Raw genomic sequence first — 17,506 nt, forward strand, 5'->3', positions numbered from 1 at the left:
AACGGTTTGCCATTTCTTTCTCCAGAGGATTAAGCCAAACAGTGTTAAGTGACTTGCCCAAGGTTACACAGCTAGTACATATACAGTCTAAGGTTGCATTTGAACTCAGAACTTCCTGACTCCAGGTCCAGTGCTCTATCCACTGAGTCACCTATGCTCTGACTACTTTTCCATTCATCAGTGGCCCATGGTAATATATACATATACATATACATATACATATATATATACACACACACACTCATGTGTGTGTGTGTGTGTGTGTGTGTGTATGTGTGTGTGTTCTTTTCCTAAATAACTTGGACCTCCTATCAATAATATTTGATTTATAGAGTTTATTCCCTAGTCAGCAGCAGCTTCCTTTCCATTCTAGTAGGGTTACTTTTGTTAATTCAAGTTTTTCATCATTGTGCACCCAAGATCCCCACAGAATTTACTTTCTAAGATGGGTCCTTTGTCAAAAAACTTAATGAGACAGAGGCATATATAAAGAAGTACAGTATTGTCAGTTGTAGAAGACTGTTATTCTTTAAAAGAAAAGATACAATTATTATATTGACTACTTTCTATAAAAGCATTTTCATATCATCCTGTTGATGTTGAGGCCATGTAATGCTAGGGACTAGCATTGGCGTCAGGAATACTTCTATTCAAATTCTTTCTTGGACACACATTCACTATATGACCATGGTAGAGTCATTTAGTCTTTCAGAGTCTCACATAACTTTCTAAGACTATAAGTTACAGCTGGATCAGTCTGGATTCAGAAGGACAGTGAGGTAATATAGAGATTAGAATGCTGAGAGATAGAGTCAGGAAGACTAATTTTCCTGAGTTCAAATTCAGCCTCAGAATCTAAGCTATGTGACTCCGAATAATTCACTTAACCCAAATCTGTGATGTAACATAGGTTCATGGTTAAGCACTTTACAAATATGATTTATTCTTCACACCCAAACTGTGAGGTACATACTATTATTATTATCCTCTTCATTTTCCACATGAGGAAAGTTTCACTGGCTTTTATGTGAACTCTCATCTACTAATTATCAGGTGAAAATATGAAGTCAAGTCTCTCCTAATTCCAAGTCCAGAGCTAGTTGCATTGCATATTATGCTGAACTCTCAATTTATTTTTAATTGTAGATACCTGGTGATAAATAGTATAATAGTGTTTATATAAATTATCTGAGTTATTTGAATTCATTTTTATTTTTTGGAATAAATCTTTCCATATGCAAATCTTTTTCCACATCTTGGTCTACTTATAATTTTTTTGTTGTTGAGTTCATTCAGCTGTGTCTGATTCTTTGTTAGTCTATTTTGGGTTTTCTTGGCAAAGATATTGATTTGCCATTTCTTTATCCATTTTTTTTTAGAAAGATTTTATTTATTTTGAATTTTACAATTTTCCCCCTAATCTTGCTTCCTACCCCCCACCCCCCACAGAAGGCAGCTGTCTTTACATTGTTTCCATGGTATACATTGATCTAAGTTGAGTGTGATGAGAGAGAAATCATATCCTTAAGGAAGAAAAAATAAAGTTCCTTATCCATTTCTTGAGGAAATGGAGGCAAACAGGGTCAAGTGACTTACCTAGAGTCACCTAGCTTGTCTTCCTGATTCTAAAACCCTGTGCTCTATCCACTGTTACTTAGTTGTTCTGCTTATAATATATCATCAATATTTTCAGAAATTTGCCCATATGAAAGACATGAAAAATAAATAATTTACATAGAATACTGCTGATCATTTTTTTCAGACTAGGTTTTTTTTATAATGATTAACAAGGAAAGATGATTAGAGATAACTGCTTAAATCATCAGTCTATTTTATTTCATTATCATTCATCATATGTTATCATCCCTAAATATGATCATTAGAATTATGAATTTACAATTATATAATAGGAGTCTGAGAAAAAGAATCATGAGAAAACCACCCCAGACTAATTATTATTATTATTATATTTTTTGCCTAATAATATTGTTCTGATGCAATAATTTGCCTTCTTATTAGGCATACATTGTACAAGTCAAATTTCTTAAAATTAGAGTTATATATTCATTGTAAAGTAAGGAATTACAGAGATTCTTGCTAGAAATAAAAATATTTTTAGATTCCTTTAAAAAAATCGTATGCAAATAAAAAATTAAAAATTGCCTTAGAATATAGTTAAAAATTTGTTCTCTCAAAGAAGACAGGAAGGCCCCATATTCTTCCAGGAATGAAATAAATATTAGTATTAACCAAGTTGAGTTATAGATGAAATCTATTACTAATTCATTAGAGAAATTAGAATACAAGGTTGTTTGGCTTCCAGTCTAAGTAACTGACAACTCAAATCTTACCTTCATCTAAGAGCTGGTAAAGAGTTGATGGTCGAAATCCTGCAGGAATAGCTCCCATAGCAGTCAACACATCAATAGTGTTACTCTAGTTATTAAAGAAACGCAACAGCGATTTTTAAGCCTTTTTCTCCACACCTTATAAATCTTTCTTCATATAAAGAAGATATTAATAATGGAGATATGCATAAGTACATAAACATACATATATATATATATAATTATGCCAGTAAAAAATACACACATAAATGGGAGCAGAGAGAGCTGTGAATTGAGGAAAGCAAGGAATTTAATCACAAATTTTTAAAAGAATTATCATCAGTGAATCCCAACTACTCCCAGGAAATGATCCAATTTCATGCACTTCCCTTCTGAAGATATGTACTTCTTAATGAGAGTTCCATACACCAGAGTTCTATCCTCCTCTTATTCCATATTCCAATGCCAACAAAATTTAAAATCCTGGTTTTTTTTTTAATTCCCTCAGGACAGTGTGATGTGATTAACTAGATTAATACTATAAATGAAGCTGAGGTACAGTATTAATGATATAATGACTTAGTATTATCCTCTCAGGATAATATATATGCATTTTAACAGAGGCCTTAAACTGAAGACCAAAGAGTAGGAATTTCAGGTAGATAGGCAACCAGAGAGAAGATACTTGGAACTTGGGGCTGTCAAATCAGGCTGCCTTATCTAACTATCTCTAAGGTCCTATTTTAAAAAGCTTCTTAGATGGCAAGGTCACTAAATAACTTTCAGCTAACTTGTGTACCTCATATTCCATTTCCATTCCATATTACATAAGAGTAAATCACCCAAAGTCCCATTTCACTTTTTATACTTACTCTATTATAGCTGGATAATAAAATGAGATATCACTAATATAATAGGAAAGACACTAACCTCTGTAATAGCTTTTCTAATAGCACTCCAATGAGAATCAGTTCTGGGGAGGGAAAAAAATCAGAAAATCATATACAGAGGAAACAATATGAAAACTACCTATTTATTGATATTATTCAGCACTCATTTAGTTAGTAGTAGATGCTCTAAATTGTCAATGGGCGCAGTAAGCATTATTCCTTAAGGGTATAACTAAGGGAAGATAAAACTTTTCACTCTGAAAATGTTCATAAAGTTAAATTGCTTTTTTGACTATTAAAAGAACTAAAGCAGAAAATATTTCTAAATTTTAAGAAATTCCTCAAGTTTTTTTTGTTTTTTGTTTTTAGGTTTTTTACAAGGCAATGGGGTTAAGTGGCTTGCCCAAGGCCACACAGCTAGGTAATTAGAAAGTGTCTGAGGCCAGATTTGAACTCAGGTACTCCTGACTCCAGGGCCAGTGCTCTATCCACTGTGCCACCTAGCTACCCCTCAAGTTATTTTATTTTTTTTTTAAGGATTTTTGCAAGGCAAATGGGGTTAAGTGGCTTGCCCAAGGCCATGGGCTAGGTAATTATTAAGTGTCTGAGGCCGGATTTGAACCCAGGTACTCCTGACTCCAAGGCTGGTGCTTTATCCACTACGCCACCTAGCCGCCCCAAGTTATTTTTGATGAAAAGAATTTTCCCTCCTTTCATGTTCCTCTAAACATTCTCACCGTGGTTTAATCTCTGTTCCATTGGCTGTTTCATCAACCACCTCTACATCTTCTTCACTTTCCTCTTCACTGTATTCCTGGTCCTCCTTCTCTTTAACACAGGGCTAGAAATAATTGCAATATAAAATGTCATCATTTTATATTTTATTTATATTTTAAATTTGTACTTCACTCAATTTACATTTTAAAAAATTTAGTAACATCATTTTTTAAAAAGATGTCAATCAAGGGGCAGTTAGGTGGCACAGTGGATAGAGCACCAGCCTTGGAGTCAGGAGAACCTAAGTTCAAATATGACCTCATACACTTAACAATTACCTAGCTGTGTGACCCTGGACAAGTCACTTAAACCCATTGTCTTAAATAAAAAAAATTTTAAAAAAAGATGTCTATCAGGGCAGCTAGGTGGCGCAGTGAATAGAGCACTAGCCCAGGCATTAGGAGGACCTGAGTTTAAATTCGGCCTCAGACATTTAATAATTGCCTACCTGTGTGACCTTGGGCAAATCACTTAGCCCCATTGCCTAAAATAAATAAAATTTTTAAAAAATTTAAAAAGTTGACAATCAAAGTGCTCAGGGTCATTCTATGGTTGCATTGTAGGATGTATATATGTGGATAGGTAGGTATGGATGTGTATTTCTCATGCCTTTATCCCTTTTGATTTCATTTATTTGATTTGATATATAGATCAAAAAGTTCTACAGCTACAAGAAGAGAAAACATGGGCAAAAATTTCAATAAGAATGAAAAGAAAGCTGAAATGAAGTAGAAAAATAAAAAAATAAGAATAAAAACAAAATGCTAACCTCCAGGTAAGTTTTAGGAACAAGACCTTTATTTCCATGAATATTCTTAGCTATCCACCAGCCATCAGGTTTCTTTTCAAGTATGAGTAGAACATCATCTTTCTTAAAATGAAAAACAAAACAAGAAACTCAATATTAACAAATACGCCATTACTTATGCTGGGAATATGTGAGAAAAATGGATTTTTTTAACTTTATATTTAATCTGCTTTAATCTTACCATAATTTCAAATAATAAAGGAATCACTATTAGAAATAAAATTGATGATGGGGTGGCTAGGTGGCACAGTGGATAGAGCACTGGCCCTGGAGTCAGGGGTACCTGAGTTCAAATCCAGCCTCAGACACTTAATAATAATTACCTAGCTGTGTGGTCTTAGGCAAGCCACTTCACCCCATTGACTTGCAAAAAAAAAATAAAGAATCAAATTGATGAAGAATTTATTGTGTAAATTGATTTGTTGGAAAGTTGCATAAAATTCTGTAATCTAATTTGTTTTTTTATCATATCTTACTATAATACAGATTATGAAGTTAAACAATATCAGTCAAATTTCATAAGATTACAATTACACTTTTGGCTCAACTTCACTACTAGAAAGAAGGGTTCTCAAGCTCCATCTGATTTTGTCACTTCTGGAATAATCTGCTAAGTAAAGTTGTTAAGGAAGACTCTTTGTTATATCTATGTCAGCATTAAAAATTACTTAACAAAAATGTCAAGTTCTTTTTTTATCATGGGTTAATTATATTGCCATAACACACACAAAATATATTTTTAATATATATATTAATTGCTGCTGCACAGCTAGGTAGTTTTGTGGATAGAGTGCCAGGCCTGGAGTCAGGAAGACTCATCTTCCTGAGTTCAAATCTCAGACATGTGCTAATTGTGTGACACTGGGCAAATCACTTAACCCTATTTGCTTCAGTTTCCTCATCTGTAAAGTGAGATGGAGAAGAAAATGGCAAACTATTCCAGTATCTTTGCCAAGAAAACTCCAAATGGGGTCATAAAGAATCAGACATGACTGAAAAACTAAATGAACATAAGAGCTGCTAATTATCTTGTAACCTTAGGAAAGTCTCTCTCTCCCTCTTGTCCTCATCTGCTGAATGAGGGGGGTTGGGATAAAATGATCTCTAAGATTCCTTCAATTTTAGCATTCTATGTTCATCCTAACAATAAGTCTCAAACACCCATCTCCTACATTAGAAACATAAAAGAACATTTAGACTTATTCCATACTAAACATAATTTCAAGATTTTAATCATTATATCATTATAATATTCTATTTTTTCAAAGGAATGAGAGGATTTCAGAGTTGAAAGTCCATCTAATTCAACAGATACCTGAACAAGAATTCCCTCTAAAACCCCCAACAAGTGGTCATCTTTGCTTAAAGACATCTAAGGAGTCCATTTTCTCCAAACCCCCTAGGCAGTCCATTTGCTTTTTAGTATTCAACTCTATTAGAAAGCTTCCCCTTACCTCAAGTCTAAATCTGCCTCTCTTCAACTTCCCACTATTATAACAATAATTCTTGGCCTTTGGGTCAAGTAGAAAAAATCCAAAGGGATAGACTATTTTATGACAGTTTCATAAAACTTTTATTTGTAAGCCTTGTCTCTTGTATTTCTCTTCTCCTAATCAAGAATATCTGACTCCCAGAAAAAGCTAAAGAATATCATTAAAAGGTACTTTAAGCCTCATGATACAGAGCAAAGGACACTGCCTCCAAAATCAGAAAAACTGGGTTCAAAGGCTTGCATGTGTGACCTTAGGCAAGTCACATAAATTCCCTATGCTGCAGTTTTTGTGATCTTATATCACATGAGTTAAATATTACATTTATATTTATCTTGATATTAGGTGCCCAAATTGTTTTTACCTTAAAGGTGAGATCTCCTGCTTGCTGAGCAATGAAATCACCCACAGCAATATATTCTTTATTGTATGACAGTCCATCGTTAGTGTCATCTTCCTCTTCTACTTCCTCATCCTCCTCATCACTTTCTTCACTTTCTTCATCTTCATTAACATCATCACCATCAACATCATCATCGTTGTCATCGTCTTTGTCAACATCATCGTTGTAGTCATCATCATCAGTTTCCTCAGAGTCTCCTTCTACTTCTTCAGGCTGGGAAATATTTTGAACTTTCTCCTCTCTATTTTAAAAACAATTAAGACCAGGATCACACAAAATGAGGTTCAGATACATTACATACTCTAAGGAGGTTTGAGTTAATGTGGTTCAGTGGACAGTGGTTTGGGAGTTGGAGGACCTGGGTTCAAATCCCACCTTATTATAGTGGAATGACTTTAGATAAGTCACTTAACTCTTCTAGGGCTCAATTCCATGTCTATAAAATGAAGGGGCTGGACTGGATGGCTTCCACAACTAAGTCTGTGGTTGCATAATGCTGCCCTTTTTAAGGTAGAGGAGCCAGCTTGTATAAATGTGGAATGGATGACAAGATCAAGGGAGAAAGAAGTAAAGTAAATACTGGCTATTCCTGTGCAAAGGGAAACCTATTTCTAGAAGGCAGTTGGCTCACATCTCCAAATGAGAAAAGTGTGTGTGTGTGGGTGTGTGTATTTGGGGGTGGGGGATCAAGGCAAGGGGAAGGCAAATGACTAGGTATCAAATGGTGCTAAGAAATTTTAATACCATAACAGACAGAAAGAGGAGGAAAAGAAACCCTTGTACCAATGCTTTGTCAGAACAGAATCATCAGGTTATTGTAGTCGAATCTTATGTGGGAAACCACATAGTGCTATTAATAAATTTGTAACCCTGCCTATCGAACTAACTCCCTCTTTTAACACTGTTTCACTTGATAGCATGTTGTGGCATCAGTTGCTGTCAAGAATAATACTATTTGGGACCTAGCTAAGCTTCCCTTTGGCTACTCTCCATATGCAGTATAATGTTTTACTTAGAATATGTGCTAGGCAGGATGAATCCCTGCCATCACCTGAATACCATTTTGTCTTAGATCGTGAAGATAGCCTAAGACCCCTGAGTCAAAGAGTTTCAGAGATAGCAGCACTCTATAGACCAATGGCTCTGCTTAGCCTAGCCCTTGCAAAAATCATCCAGGAGGTGGGTAAAAAAAAAAACTAAAAAAAATCATCCAGGAAAGCAACTCCTGTGAAGATGAGATCTGGAAAGTATCTCTTTAGGTGCTAGAGACTTAGGCTCCTCAACCATCATTGCTCCCGAAGCCTAGAAAAGAAAGACCTCATCACCTTGGCACTGCAAAGGAATGGATATGGTTTTATCAAAAGAAATGTCAATACAAATGGTCAAAGGATATACAAAGGCAATTTACAGATAAGGAAATCAAAGCTACCCATAGTAATATGAAAAATTGCTCTAAATCATTACTGATTAGAGAAATACAAATTAAAGCATCTCTAAGGTACCACCTCACACCTCTCAGATTGGCCAATATGACCAGAAAGGACAATGATCAATGTTGGAAGGGATGTAGGAAATCCGGGACACTAATACATTGTTGGTGGAGCTGTGAACTCATCCAACCTTTCTGGAGAGCAATCTGGAATTACGCCCAAAGGGAAACAAACATGTGCATACCCTTTGATCCAGCAATACCACTACTGGGTCTATACCCTGAAGAGATCATGCAAAAGGGTAAAAACATCACTTGTACAAAAAAAATTCATAGAAGCTCTATGCTGGCAAAGAATTGGAAATCAAGTGAAATGTCCATCAATTGGGGAATGGCTGAACAAACTGTGGTATATGTATGTTATGGAACACTATTTTTCTATTAGAAACCAGGAGGGATGGTAATTCAGAGAAGCTTGACTTGCATGAACTGATGCTGAACAAGATGAGCAGAACCAGAAGAATATTGTACATCCTAACAGTAACATGGGGTGATGATCAACCTTAATGGACTTGCTCATTTCATCAGTGCAACAATCAGGGACAATTTTAAGGTATCTGTGATGGAGAACACCTTCTGTATCCAGAGAAAGAATTTTAGAGTTTAAACAAAGACCAAAGACTATTACCTTCAATTAAAAAAAGTTGCTGTCTCTTATTTTTTATTTTTGATATAATAATAAAGAACTGTTATTTGGAGCAATGTTTTAAGAGTTATTGCCATTCAAACAAAAAAATTTAATCAACATACGGAGTTATATTTTCTTTACTTATAGTCCCAGCAAGTTCTTGCAGTTGCTTTGTAAGATTGTCCAAAATATTTTCTTCATCTTCTTTTATCTGTTTGTAGCTCCCCACTGGTGCAAGTTCATCACCCTATAAAAGAAAGTGTGTTATATAAAAATACATATTAATTTAAATTCGCAGTCATATTTTTAGTTGTTTTTAAAACAATTTTTTGTTATAATTTAAGTACCAAAGTACCAAGTACCAAACACTCTCCTCCTCTACCCTGCACTAGAAAAGGCTATCATTTGACAAAGATTTATAATATTTGTAAAAACAAATCATGCATTCTTCTATCTGTCAGTTCTTTATCTGAAAGTAGATAGCATCTTCCTTCAAAGGTCCTCCATAATTTGAGTATTTATAATACTCAAAAAACCTTGGTTCTTTTCACATTCTTTTTTTATTAAATATTTTATTAATTTATTTTTCCAACTATATGCAATGGTAGTTTCCAACAATAATTTTTTGCAAGGTTTTGAGTTATACATTTTGCTCCCCTCACTCCCTGCTCTCCCCCTCCTCCTGACAGAAAGTAATCTAATATAAGCTATACATGTATAACTATGCTAAACACAGATCTATATTAATCATGTTTTCACAATTATTCTTTGAAAAAATACTGCTATTACTGTGGTTCTCTTGGTTCTTTTCCTTTCACTTTTCATTATTTCATGCAAATCTTTCCATGTTTTTCTAAAATCAAAAGCTCATTTCTTACAGCACAGTAGTATGCAATTATGATCCCCTCAATTTCCAGTTCTTTGCCTCCATAATATTTTAGAATCTATTGGTTCTTATCCTTTTTTCCTGATCTCCTTGGGAAACAAAGATAATAGTGTTAGTTCTGTGTCAAAGGTTATATACAGTTTTGTAACTGTTTAGACATAATTTCAGATTGCTCTCCAAATTGGCTGGATCAGTTCACATACTACCAACAGTGTATTAGCATATCAGTTTTTCCATATCCCTTCCACTATGCCTTTCCCCCTTCTTTCATTTTAACCAGTATGACAGATATCCCAAAGTTGTTTTAATTTACATTTCTCTAATCAATAATGATTTAGAATTTTTTTCAAATGACTAAATATCTTTTGATTTATCAAAAAACTGCCTATATCTTTTGATCATTTATCAATTGGAGAATGACTCATTCTTATAAATCTGACAAAATTTGTTATATATTTGAGACATGAGACCTCTAGCTGAGAAATCATCAATAAAAATTTCCCCCTTTTCTGTTTGCCTTTTAATCTCAATTACATTGGTTTGGTTTTGTAGAAAAAAGTTATTAATTTTATGTAATCAAAATTATCCATTCTATAGCTTACAAAGCTCTCTCTAGTTTTTGAATTTATAAACTCTTCTTCCATCCATAAGTCTGAGAAGTAATTTGTTCCACGTTCTTTTAATTTATGTGATAGCTCCCTTTAAATTTTGGTCAAGTTCCATTTTGACCTTATCTTGGTAAATGGGGTCAGATATTGGTCTATATACAGGCAATTTCCGCCACACTGCTTTCCAGTTTTCCCAACAATTTTTACTAAGTAGTGTATTCTCATCCCCAAAACTTAAATCTCTACATTTTTCAAACATTAGTTACTATAATCATTTCCCCATATAAGCATAAACATTCTGACCTTATTAAATCCTTTATAAATGGTCTTTAATATCTACCTTCTTATGTTTCAAATTTTCCATTCAGTTCTGGTCTTTTATCACAAATACTTAACAGTGCTTTAATTAATTTAAGATTTATTTTTTTCCCCAATCAGGATTATACTCAGCTTTCATGAGTAAGGCATACGTGGTTACAAACGTAGCCTCTTTGATATCTGGAATATAATGTTCATGCCTTTTGGTCTTTTAATGTAGAAGCTGCTAAATCTTATGTTATCCTGACTGCAGCTCCACAGTATTAGTTACTTAAAGTATAGTATTTTCTCCCTGACCTGAGAACTTCAAAACTTAGCTATGATATTCCTGTGAGTTTTCATCTTGGGATCTCTTTCAGGTGAATTTTTTCAATTTATTTTACACTCTTAATCTAAAACATCAGGAAAATAATTTCCCTTAATAATTTCTTGAAATATAGCACACATTCATTTTAACACTTAAAAAAAAGGAAGGAGGGAGGGGAAAGAAAGAAAAAGAAAAAAATCAAATCACCAGAAAACGATGACATCAAAGAAAGGCAGTCTCTATCATGAGCAAATAAATGATAAGATTCTTTTAACAATGTTTCTTATACTTCACAGATTCTTCAGTTAGTAATTAAAAAGATTTAAAACTAAACCATTTACATATACATATACAAATGTATATATTATATATGTTTAAGTAGACCTGGGATTGCCAGGCATTGATTCTGCCTTAACTTGATAACAGTCCAGAGGTTTGAAGAACTAAAATCATTATAAAGGGAAAATCAGGATGGTGTAAACAATTTCTTCACATAAGACTTTGACATTTCCATAGTTTCAGTTCACTGAGCTTGCTTGAGAGAATAATGAAATGGTGGGGGAGGGGCAGTTAGATGGTGCAGTGGATCGAGCTCTGCCCCCGGAGTGAGAAGGCCCTGAGTTCAAATGTGGCCTCAGATACTTAAAATTACCTATTTTGTGACCTTGAGCAAGTCACAACCCATTGCATTGCAAAAAACCCAAAAAAACAAAAAAGAGAGAATAATGAAATTTTCCTTATCATGTCACTGAGTGGAATACTTACTTTGCTTAAATTTTTAAGAACCTTTCTGTTTTCATCTATTTCTCTTTTCAACTGGACACATCTAAAATAAAAACAGAAACAATGAACAGATTTTATATTGTTAAGCATTCCTCAAGAGTTTTTCAAGCTCTGAAACATTTATAGTAGATTTTTTTCCCTGGGGGTACAGGATGAAATTATATGGGACTGTAATTTCACTGGCATAGGAAAAACTCCCTACATATGCAATCAACAATTCTTTATATTCTTTAACTTTTAATCAAGCCTTAGATATTTTCTTAGTGAACCAACAGATTAAGTTGCTTGCACAGGATATCAGAACAAAGATGTGAACCCCAGTCTATCGAACTTCAAACCTAATTTTCTTTTCACTATGGCAGGCTGCATCTCTTAGAAAGTTTAACAACTGCTAAAATTTGGATTATATATACATATATATGTATATATGTATATATATATATATATATATATATATATATATGAACAATTTGTACCATACGGAGTTATATAGAATAGAAATACTCAAACAATTAATATGGAAAATGTTTCCCTTTTAAGGCCAAAAAGATTTGGTTTCTTCCTTCCTAAAATGGGTAAATAAAGAAAAAGGAGCAGGAAAAAGAAAGAAAATTGAGAAAAATAAAGAAAAGGGTAACCAGCCTACTAATTTCTACCCTAGTAATCTAGGATCCCATCCCACATTAGAGACATTTTACTTTTAAAAGATAACATTTCAACAGATTGGGAGCTGGACTAAATGATACCTTGAGATACCCTCCAACTTTCAGATTTGAGAATTCAGAATATACTGTTAGAAATATCAGATAAAAGCAAGTGTATTGAATCTTATTTTAACTGAAACAATATTCAGTAACAGCAAATGGCTTTTTCCTTGTCTCCTTCAAATCTCTAAAATATGAAAACATTAATATTTTAATATTTTCTTCTTTGCTTGAGCTTTTATTTTCTATGATCTATACACATCATCTTCCCTGACAGGCTAGTTATAGTAGAAGGTAATTGTGGAGAATAAGCTTAATTTAATTTTAAAAAATTTTAGTCTATTGTTTTTCACTAATTTTTAAATATCTTGTTTTTTTTGAAATGCTGTAAATGACAAATTTACATTTCTCAATACCAGCACTGTTGCCACAAAGTTTACAATATTTATTAGTACATTACCTCTGATAAATATCTCGCCTTTTACTGGCATCTAGGGTTCCTTTCAGTTGACTCTCAGAAAACAAACGTTCAACCTAAAATAATTGTGAAGGGAAAAATGAAATTTTATGTTTAGTATTCTGAACTTTAGTACTACATGGCCTTAAAAGAAGTTTTCATTCATACGCCTTAAAATTCTTATGATATACAATCATACAATTTTATAAATATGTTCTCGTAAGAATAAGTAGGCTCATATGCATATAGATTTTTAAAAAATCTCTACCTCCACCGCAGACTCATCTTCCTGAGTTCAAACTTAATCTCAGGCACTTACTAAGTGTGTGACCCTAGGGAAGTCACTTATCCTAGTTTGCCTCAGTTTCTTCATCTGTAAAATGAGCTGGAGAAGGAAATGGCAAACTACTCCAGTATCTTTGCCAAAAATGTCCCCAAAGCAACAGAACAACACTGCATTGATTATCCAAAGAAGAAAGATTGGAATGAGAAGGAAAGAAATCAAATACAGTTAATTTAGAAAACATTTGTTGAAGAATGTTAATTTAACACCCACCTAATTCTTCAGTCAACAAGTCATCAACCTTATTCAGGCAACTCTAGGGTAGTCAACCATTATGAACAAAATGGGCTATTCCACACTAAAGGAAATAGTCTGGAACTTGGATCATTTCCTTTTACTATGTTTCATTTCCTCTAAATTAGTCTTTGGTGAAAAAGTTAGCTTGAATTGTCTAAAAGCTCTTCATATACTCTGCTTTGAGGCCATTAATATGGCTTAATAGTTTCTCCTGTCAAGTTGAATAATCTGAATTTTTCGCACATTTTCTTATAGGTTTCATTAAGTATCCTTTGCTATTTCAATAAGGAAACCACAAGTTCAAATTGTGCATATGCATGTATGCTAAGACTGTGGTGCAGGTCTTCTTATTTTATTTTTTTTAGGTTTTTGCAAGGCAAATGGGGTTAAGTAGCTTGCCCAAGGCCACACAGCTAGGTAATTATTAAGTGTCTGAGACCGGATTTGAACCTAGGTACTCCTGACTCCAAGGCCGGTGCTTTATCCACTATGCCACCTAGCCGCCCATTCCTTATATCTTTTTGCACTTGGCAACTTCATCCACTCCAGTGGTGTTTTGGAGCCAGCTCAAACTGACTCAGGGCCCGATGTTAAATTTTCAGAAATAAATCAGCAATTGCTAGAAATCAGGGCTTTATTTCTTGTTTTGTTGACTGTCTAGATTTAAGTGATAAAGATAAGAATTGATAATGCATATTAAACTTTAAAACTTTTTTTCCTTCTGGAGAGTCAGTTGTCAAACATTTACCCTGAGGTTCCCATAGATAATTATCATTTATTTCTAAGTAAATGATTCTTACATTTAAACATCCAGCCCTAGTCTCTCTCTCCTGAGCTCCAGTCCTATAGTTTGGATATTGCAAACTGGTATCCCTAAGTCCCAAAGCTGAGTGTATTATCTTTCCCACCCAAACTCCACTTCTGAACTTTATTTTTGTATACTGTGTATACACACACCACAGACACACACACACACACACACACACACACACATATGTATATATACCAGTATACTGGTAGCTACCTCTGTTCACAGTCCTGTAGTTATCCTTCACTCCTCACCCCATTTTCACATATCTAATCAATAGCCAAATCTTGTCATTGTTTACTGTCATATTCTCCCTTCTGTCAATCCCCTTCTCTTTATTCACACAGTCACTTCTCCAGTTTAAGATTTCATTTCATTTCAATAGCCTCTGGTTCTAGTCACTTCTCTTCATGTAATTGCCAAGGTTACTTTCCTATGGTTCAGGTCTGATCATCTCACTCCCCTGCTCTAATAAACTTCAATAGCTCTCTATTGCCATTAGGATCAATAGAAGTTCCTCTGGTTAGTTTTTTTTTTTTTTTTTTTTTTAGATTTTTGCAAGGCAAACAGAGTTAAGTGGCTTGCCCAAGGCCACACAGCTAGGTAATTATTATGTGTCTGAGACCAGATTTGAACCCAGGTACTCCTGACTCCAAAGCCAGTGCTTTATCCACTGTGCCACCTAGCAGCCCCCACTGGTTAGCTTTTAAAAATTCTTTCCAATCTGACCCCAACCTAACAATCATGATATTCCATCTCCACCTTCCTTACCTTTACCCTGGCTGGATGTTCCCATGCTTAGAGTGAAGTTTCTTAGAATACCTTGTTTTCTTCAAAGCTCTGTTCAAAGAGCCACCTTCTTTTTTTTTATTATTTCCTTAGATGCTAGTGCCCTCCCCATCAAACTTCGTGTTTACTTTGTACATTCATGATTATATACAAATGCCTGTCAAATAATAAGCACTTAAGACATGTTCTGTGTATACGTATGTATGCATATCTTATTTATGTGTGCCCTTCTATTTGCCTATCAAAGTTTTCTTCCCTGAGATCAGGAAACTCCTTGAAATCAGGGACTGTTTCATTTGTTCCAGTTGATAGCATAGTGGAAAGAGTGCTGGAGGCTGGAGTCAGGAAGACATGAATTCAAATCTAGTCTCAAACACTTAGGCTGTAGGATCCTGGGCAAGTCATTTGCCTCAACTATACAAAGGGGAGTAATAGTAGTACTTGCTTGAAAGGGTTGCCAGAAGGAGCAAATGAGATAATATTTGTAAAAAACACATAATATATGTTAAAAAATGACAAGCTGGATTTTAGGGAAAAAATCTGGGAAGATTTACATGAACTGATACAAAGTGAAGTGAGAAGATAATACAATAATAGCAATAATACAGCGAACAACTGTGAATGACTTCGCTATCTTCTGCAATACAACGATGCAAGACAATCCCAAAGGACGCATGAAGAAAAATGATATCTGTACTCAGAGAAAGAACTGATGTCAATACAGACCAAAGCATACCATCTTTTGTCCCTTTCCTTCCTACCTCCCTTTTTCAAGTTGTTTCTTTTGCAAAATGATTAATACGAAAATGTGTTACATTTACACTTACAACCTAAATCAGATTGCTTATCTTCTATCTCAGGGAGGGGGGGGAAGGAAGGAAAAGTGATAGAATTTGAAACTCAAAACTTTAAAAAGAAGACAATATTAAAAAAAATTTTTACATGTAATTGGGAAAAATAAAATCTCATTTAAAAATAATAAAAAGAGGGACTGCTAGGTGGCGCAGCGGATAGAGCAACGACCCTGGAGTCAGGAGGATGTGAATTCAAATCTAACCTTAGACACTTAATTACCAAGCTGTGTGGCCTTGGGCAAGCCACTTAACTCCATTGCCTTGCAAAAAACCAAACAATGATAAGAATAGTAATAATAATAATAATAAAAAAATAAACAGATATTGGAGGCAGCAGCTGCCTCTTGCTGACCGCCACAAATACAAAGCTTTAAGGTAGTTCCTAGCCTACCATCTCCGTACGTTGTGTCCCATTACTGGAATCTCTGCAATCTCAAAATGATTTTTAAATGCAGAACGGAAAATACTTGGAATGCCAATGGAATCCAGTTTTGGGGGGCTTAGGACCGTGCCCGGCGCCCCCTCCGCGTCTGTGCTGCCCGGGCCGCTGCCAGTCCCCACGGCCTGCTCTCTCCGCGCTCGGCGGCCCGCTCTTCACTGCCCCCGCCGGGCTAATGCCCGGCACGTCCACTCTGCCCCCCGCCGGGCGCCCGCCCGTCACACTGGGCGCCTCGGCCCCCTCTCCGGCCCCGAGGTGAGGGCTGTGGCCCCTCACTGCTCTCCAGCCTCTTCCTCTTGCACAGGAAGGAAACTGAGGCCCGGGGGGGGGGCGCCGGGCGGGGCCGACCCCGGGTCTCGCGGCTCCAGCTCGCCCTTAGCCGGCGCGTCACCGGGGAGAGGCGGGGGGCCGGGGGCTCGCTACCTGGAGTCGGAGGTCCTGGCTGCGGCGCTGCACCGCCTGCAGGGGCCCGCGCGCCCGCCCGCTCGGCATCCCAGCCCCGGCTCGCAGAGGCTTGGCGCCCGTCGTCAAGGAGACCGGCGCGGCGGCGCTGACGTCATCGGAGCGCGCGCGGGGGCTCCAGGGAAGCCCGCCAGGCCGGGACAAAGGCGAAGGTCAAAGGTCGGCCCCCTCTGTCTCCGGGCCTAGCGGGCTCCGACGCGGGGGCCCGCCGCCCACCGAACTACATCTCCCAGAATGCAACGGCGCTGGCTTTTCGGAGCGTCCGGCCGCCGGCAGCCCTGGGCGCTGGAGCGCGTTGATGGGCGGAGGAGTAAGAAGACCTGCGGACCGAGCGGCCGCTGCGGGGCAAAGGAAAGTGAGGGGGGTCCAGCCCACCCAGCAATGACATGGGATGTGTACTGCGGCTGCGCGAAGCCAGAGACAATGAGGGACCCCCCCCCCAAGGTTGCGCTTCCCTAAAAGCAGCTCACCGTATCCCACCCGCCCCGGGAACAGCACTTCCTCCGGTTCGCATCGTTTCTCAACCCCTTTCCCCCCAGAATCTTACCAAATAGTTTATAAAAACATAAATGACTCCCTAAAAGGTCTCCCTCCGCCGCCCCCCCCCCCCGATCCCATCCAGGGGCACAATCAAGGGACCCCATTCCTCCCCATCCTTTCCAGCAGATCGCCCCCTCCGTCACCCCAGCTCTCCCACTA

At 36.6% G+C, this 17,506-nt stretch overlaps 2 protein-coding genes across 2 annotated transcripts in view; one reads left to right on the forward strand and one right to left on the reverse strand.

Annotated features, from left to right (window-relative positions):
- NPHP1 (nephrocystin 1) overlaps window positions 1-16,953 on the reverse strand; it is a 40,050-nt gene extending 23,097 nt beyond the window's left edge. The window contains exons 1-9 of the mRNA XM_074209271.1: window positions 16,769-16,953; window positions 12,879-12,952; window positions 11,697-11,757; window positions 8,935-9,059; window positions 6,657-6,936; window positions 4,764-4,865; window positions 3,955-4,058; window positions 3,258-3,300; window positions 2,352-2,436 (exon numbers count right to left, since the gene is read on the reverse strand). Of these exons, the coding sequence (XP_074065372.1) occupies window positions 2,352-2,436; window positions 3,258-3,300; window positions 3,955-4,058; window positions 4,764-4,865; window positions 6,657-6,936; window positions 8,935-9,059; window positions 11,697-11,757; window positions 12,879-12,952; window positions 16,769-16,837 (943 nt within the window). The 5' untranslated portion in view covers window positions 16,838-16,953. The remainder of the gene's footprint in view (window positions 1-2,351; window positions 2,437-3,257; window positions 3,301-3,954; window positions 4,059-4,763; window positions 4,866-6,656; window positions 6,937-8,934; window positions 9,060-11,696; window positions 11,758-12,878; window positions 12,953-16,768) is intronic.
- The window catches only part of LOC141504324 (two pore channel protein 2-like), a 129,031-nt gene continuing 128,443 nt past the window's right edge, over window positions 16,919-17,506 (forward strand). Inside the window, exon 1 of the mRNA XM_074209267.1 lies at window positions 16,919-17,313. The gene's annotated coding sequence lies outside the window, so the exon portion shown is untranslated. The remainder of the gene's footprint in view (window positions 17,314-17,506) is intronic.

The sequence above is a fragment of the Macrotis lagotis genome, chromosome 1 (genome assembly GCF_037893015.1).
Source record: "Macrotis lagotis isolate mMagLag1 chromosome 1, bilby.v1.9.chrom.fasta, whole genome shotgun sequence".
Classification (NCBI taxonomy): domain Eukaryota; kingdom Metazoa; phylum Chordata; class Mammalia; order Peramelemorphia; family Peramelidae; genus Macrotis; species Macrotis lagotis.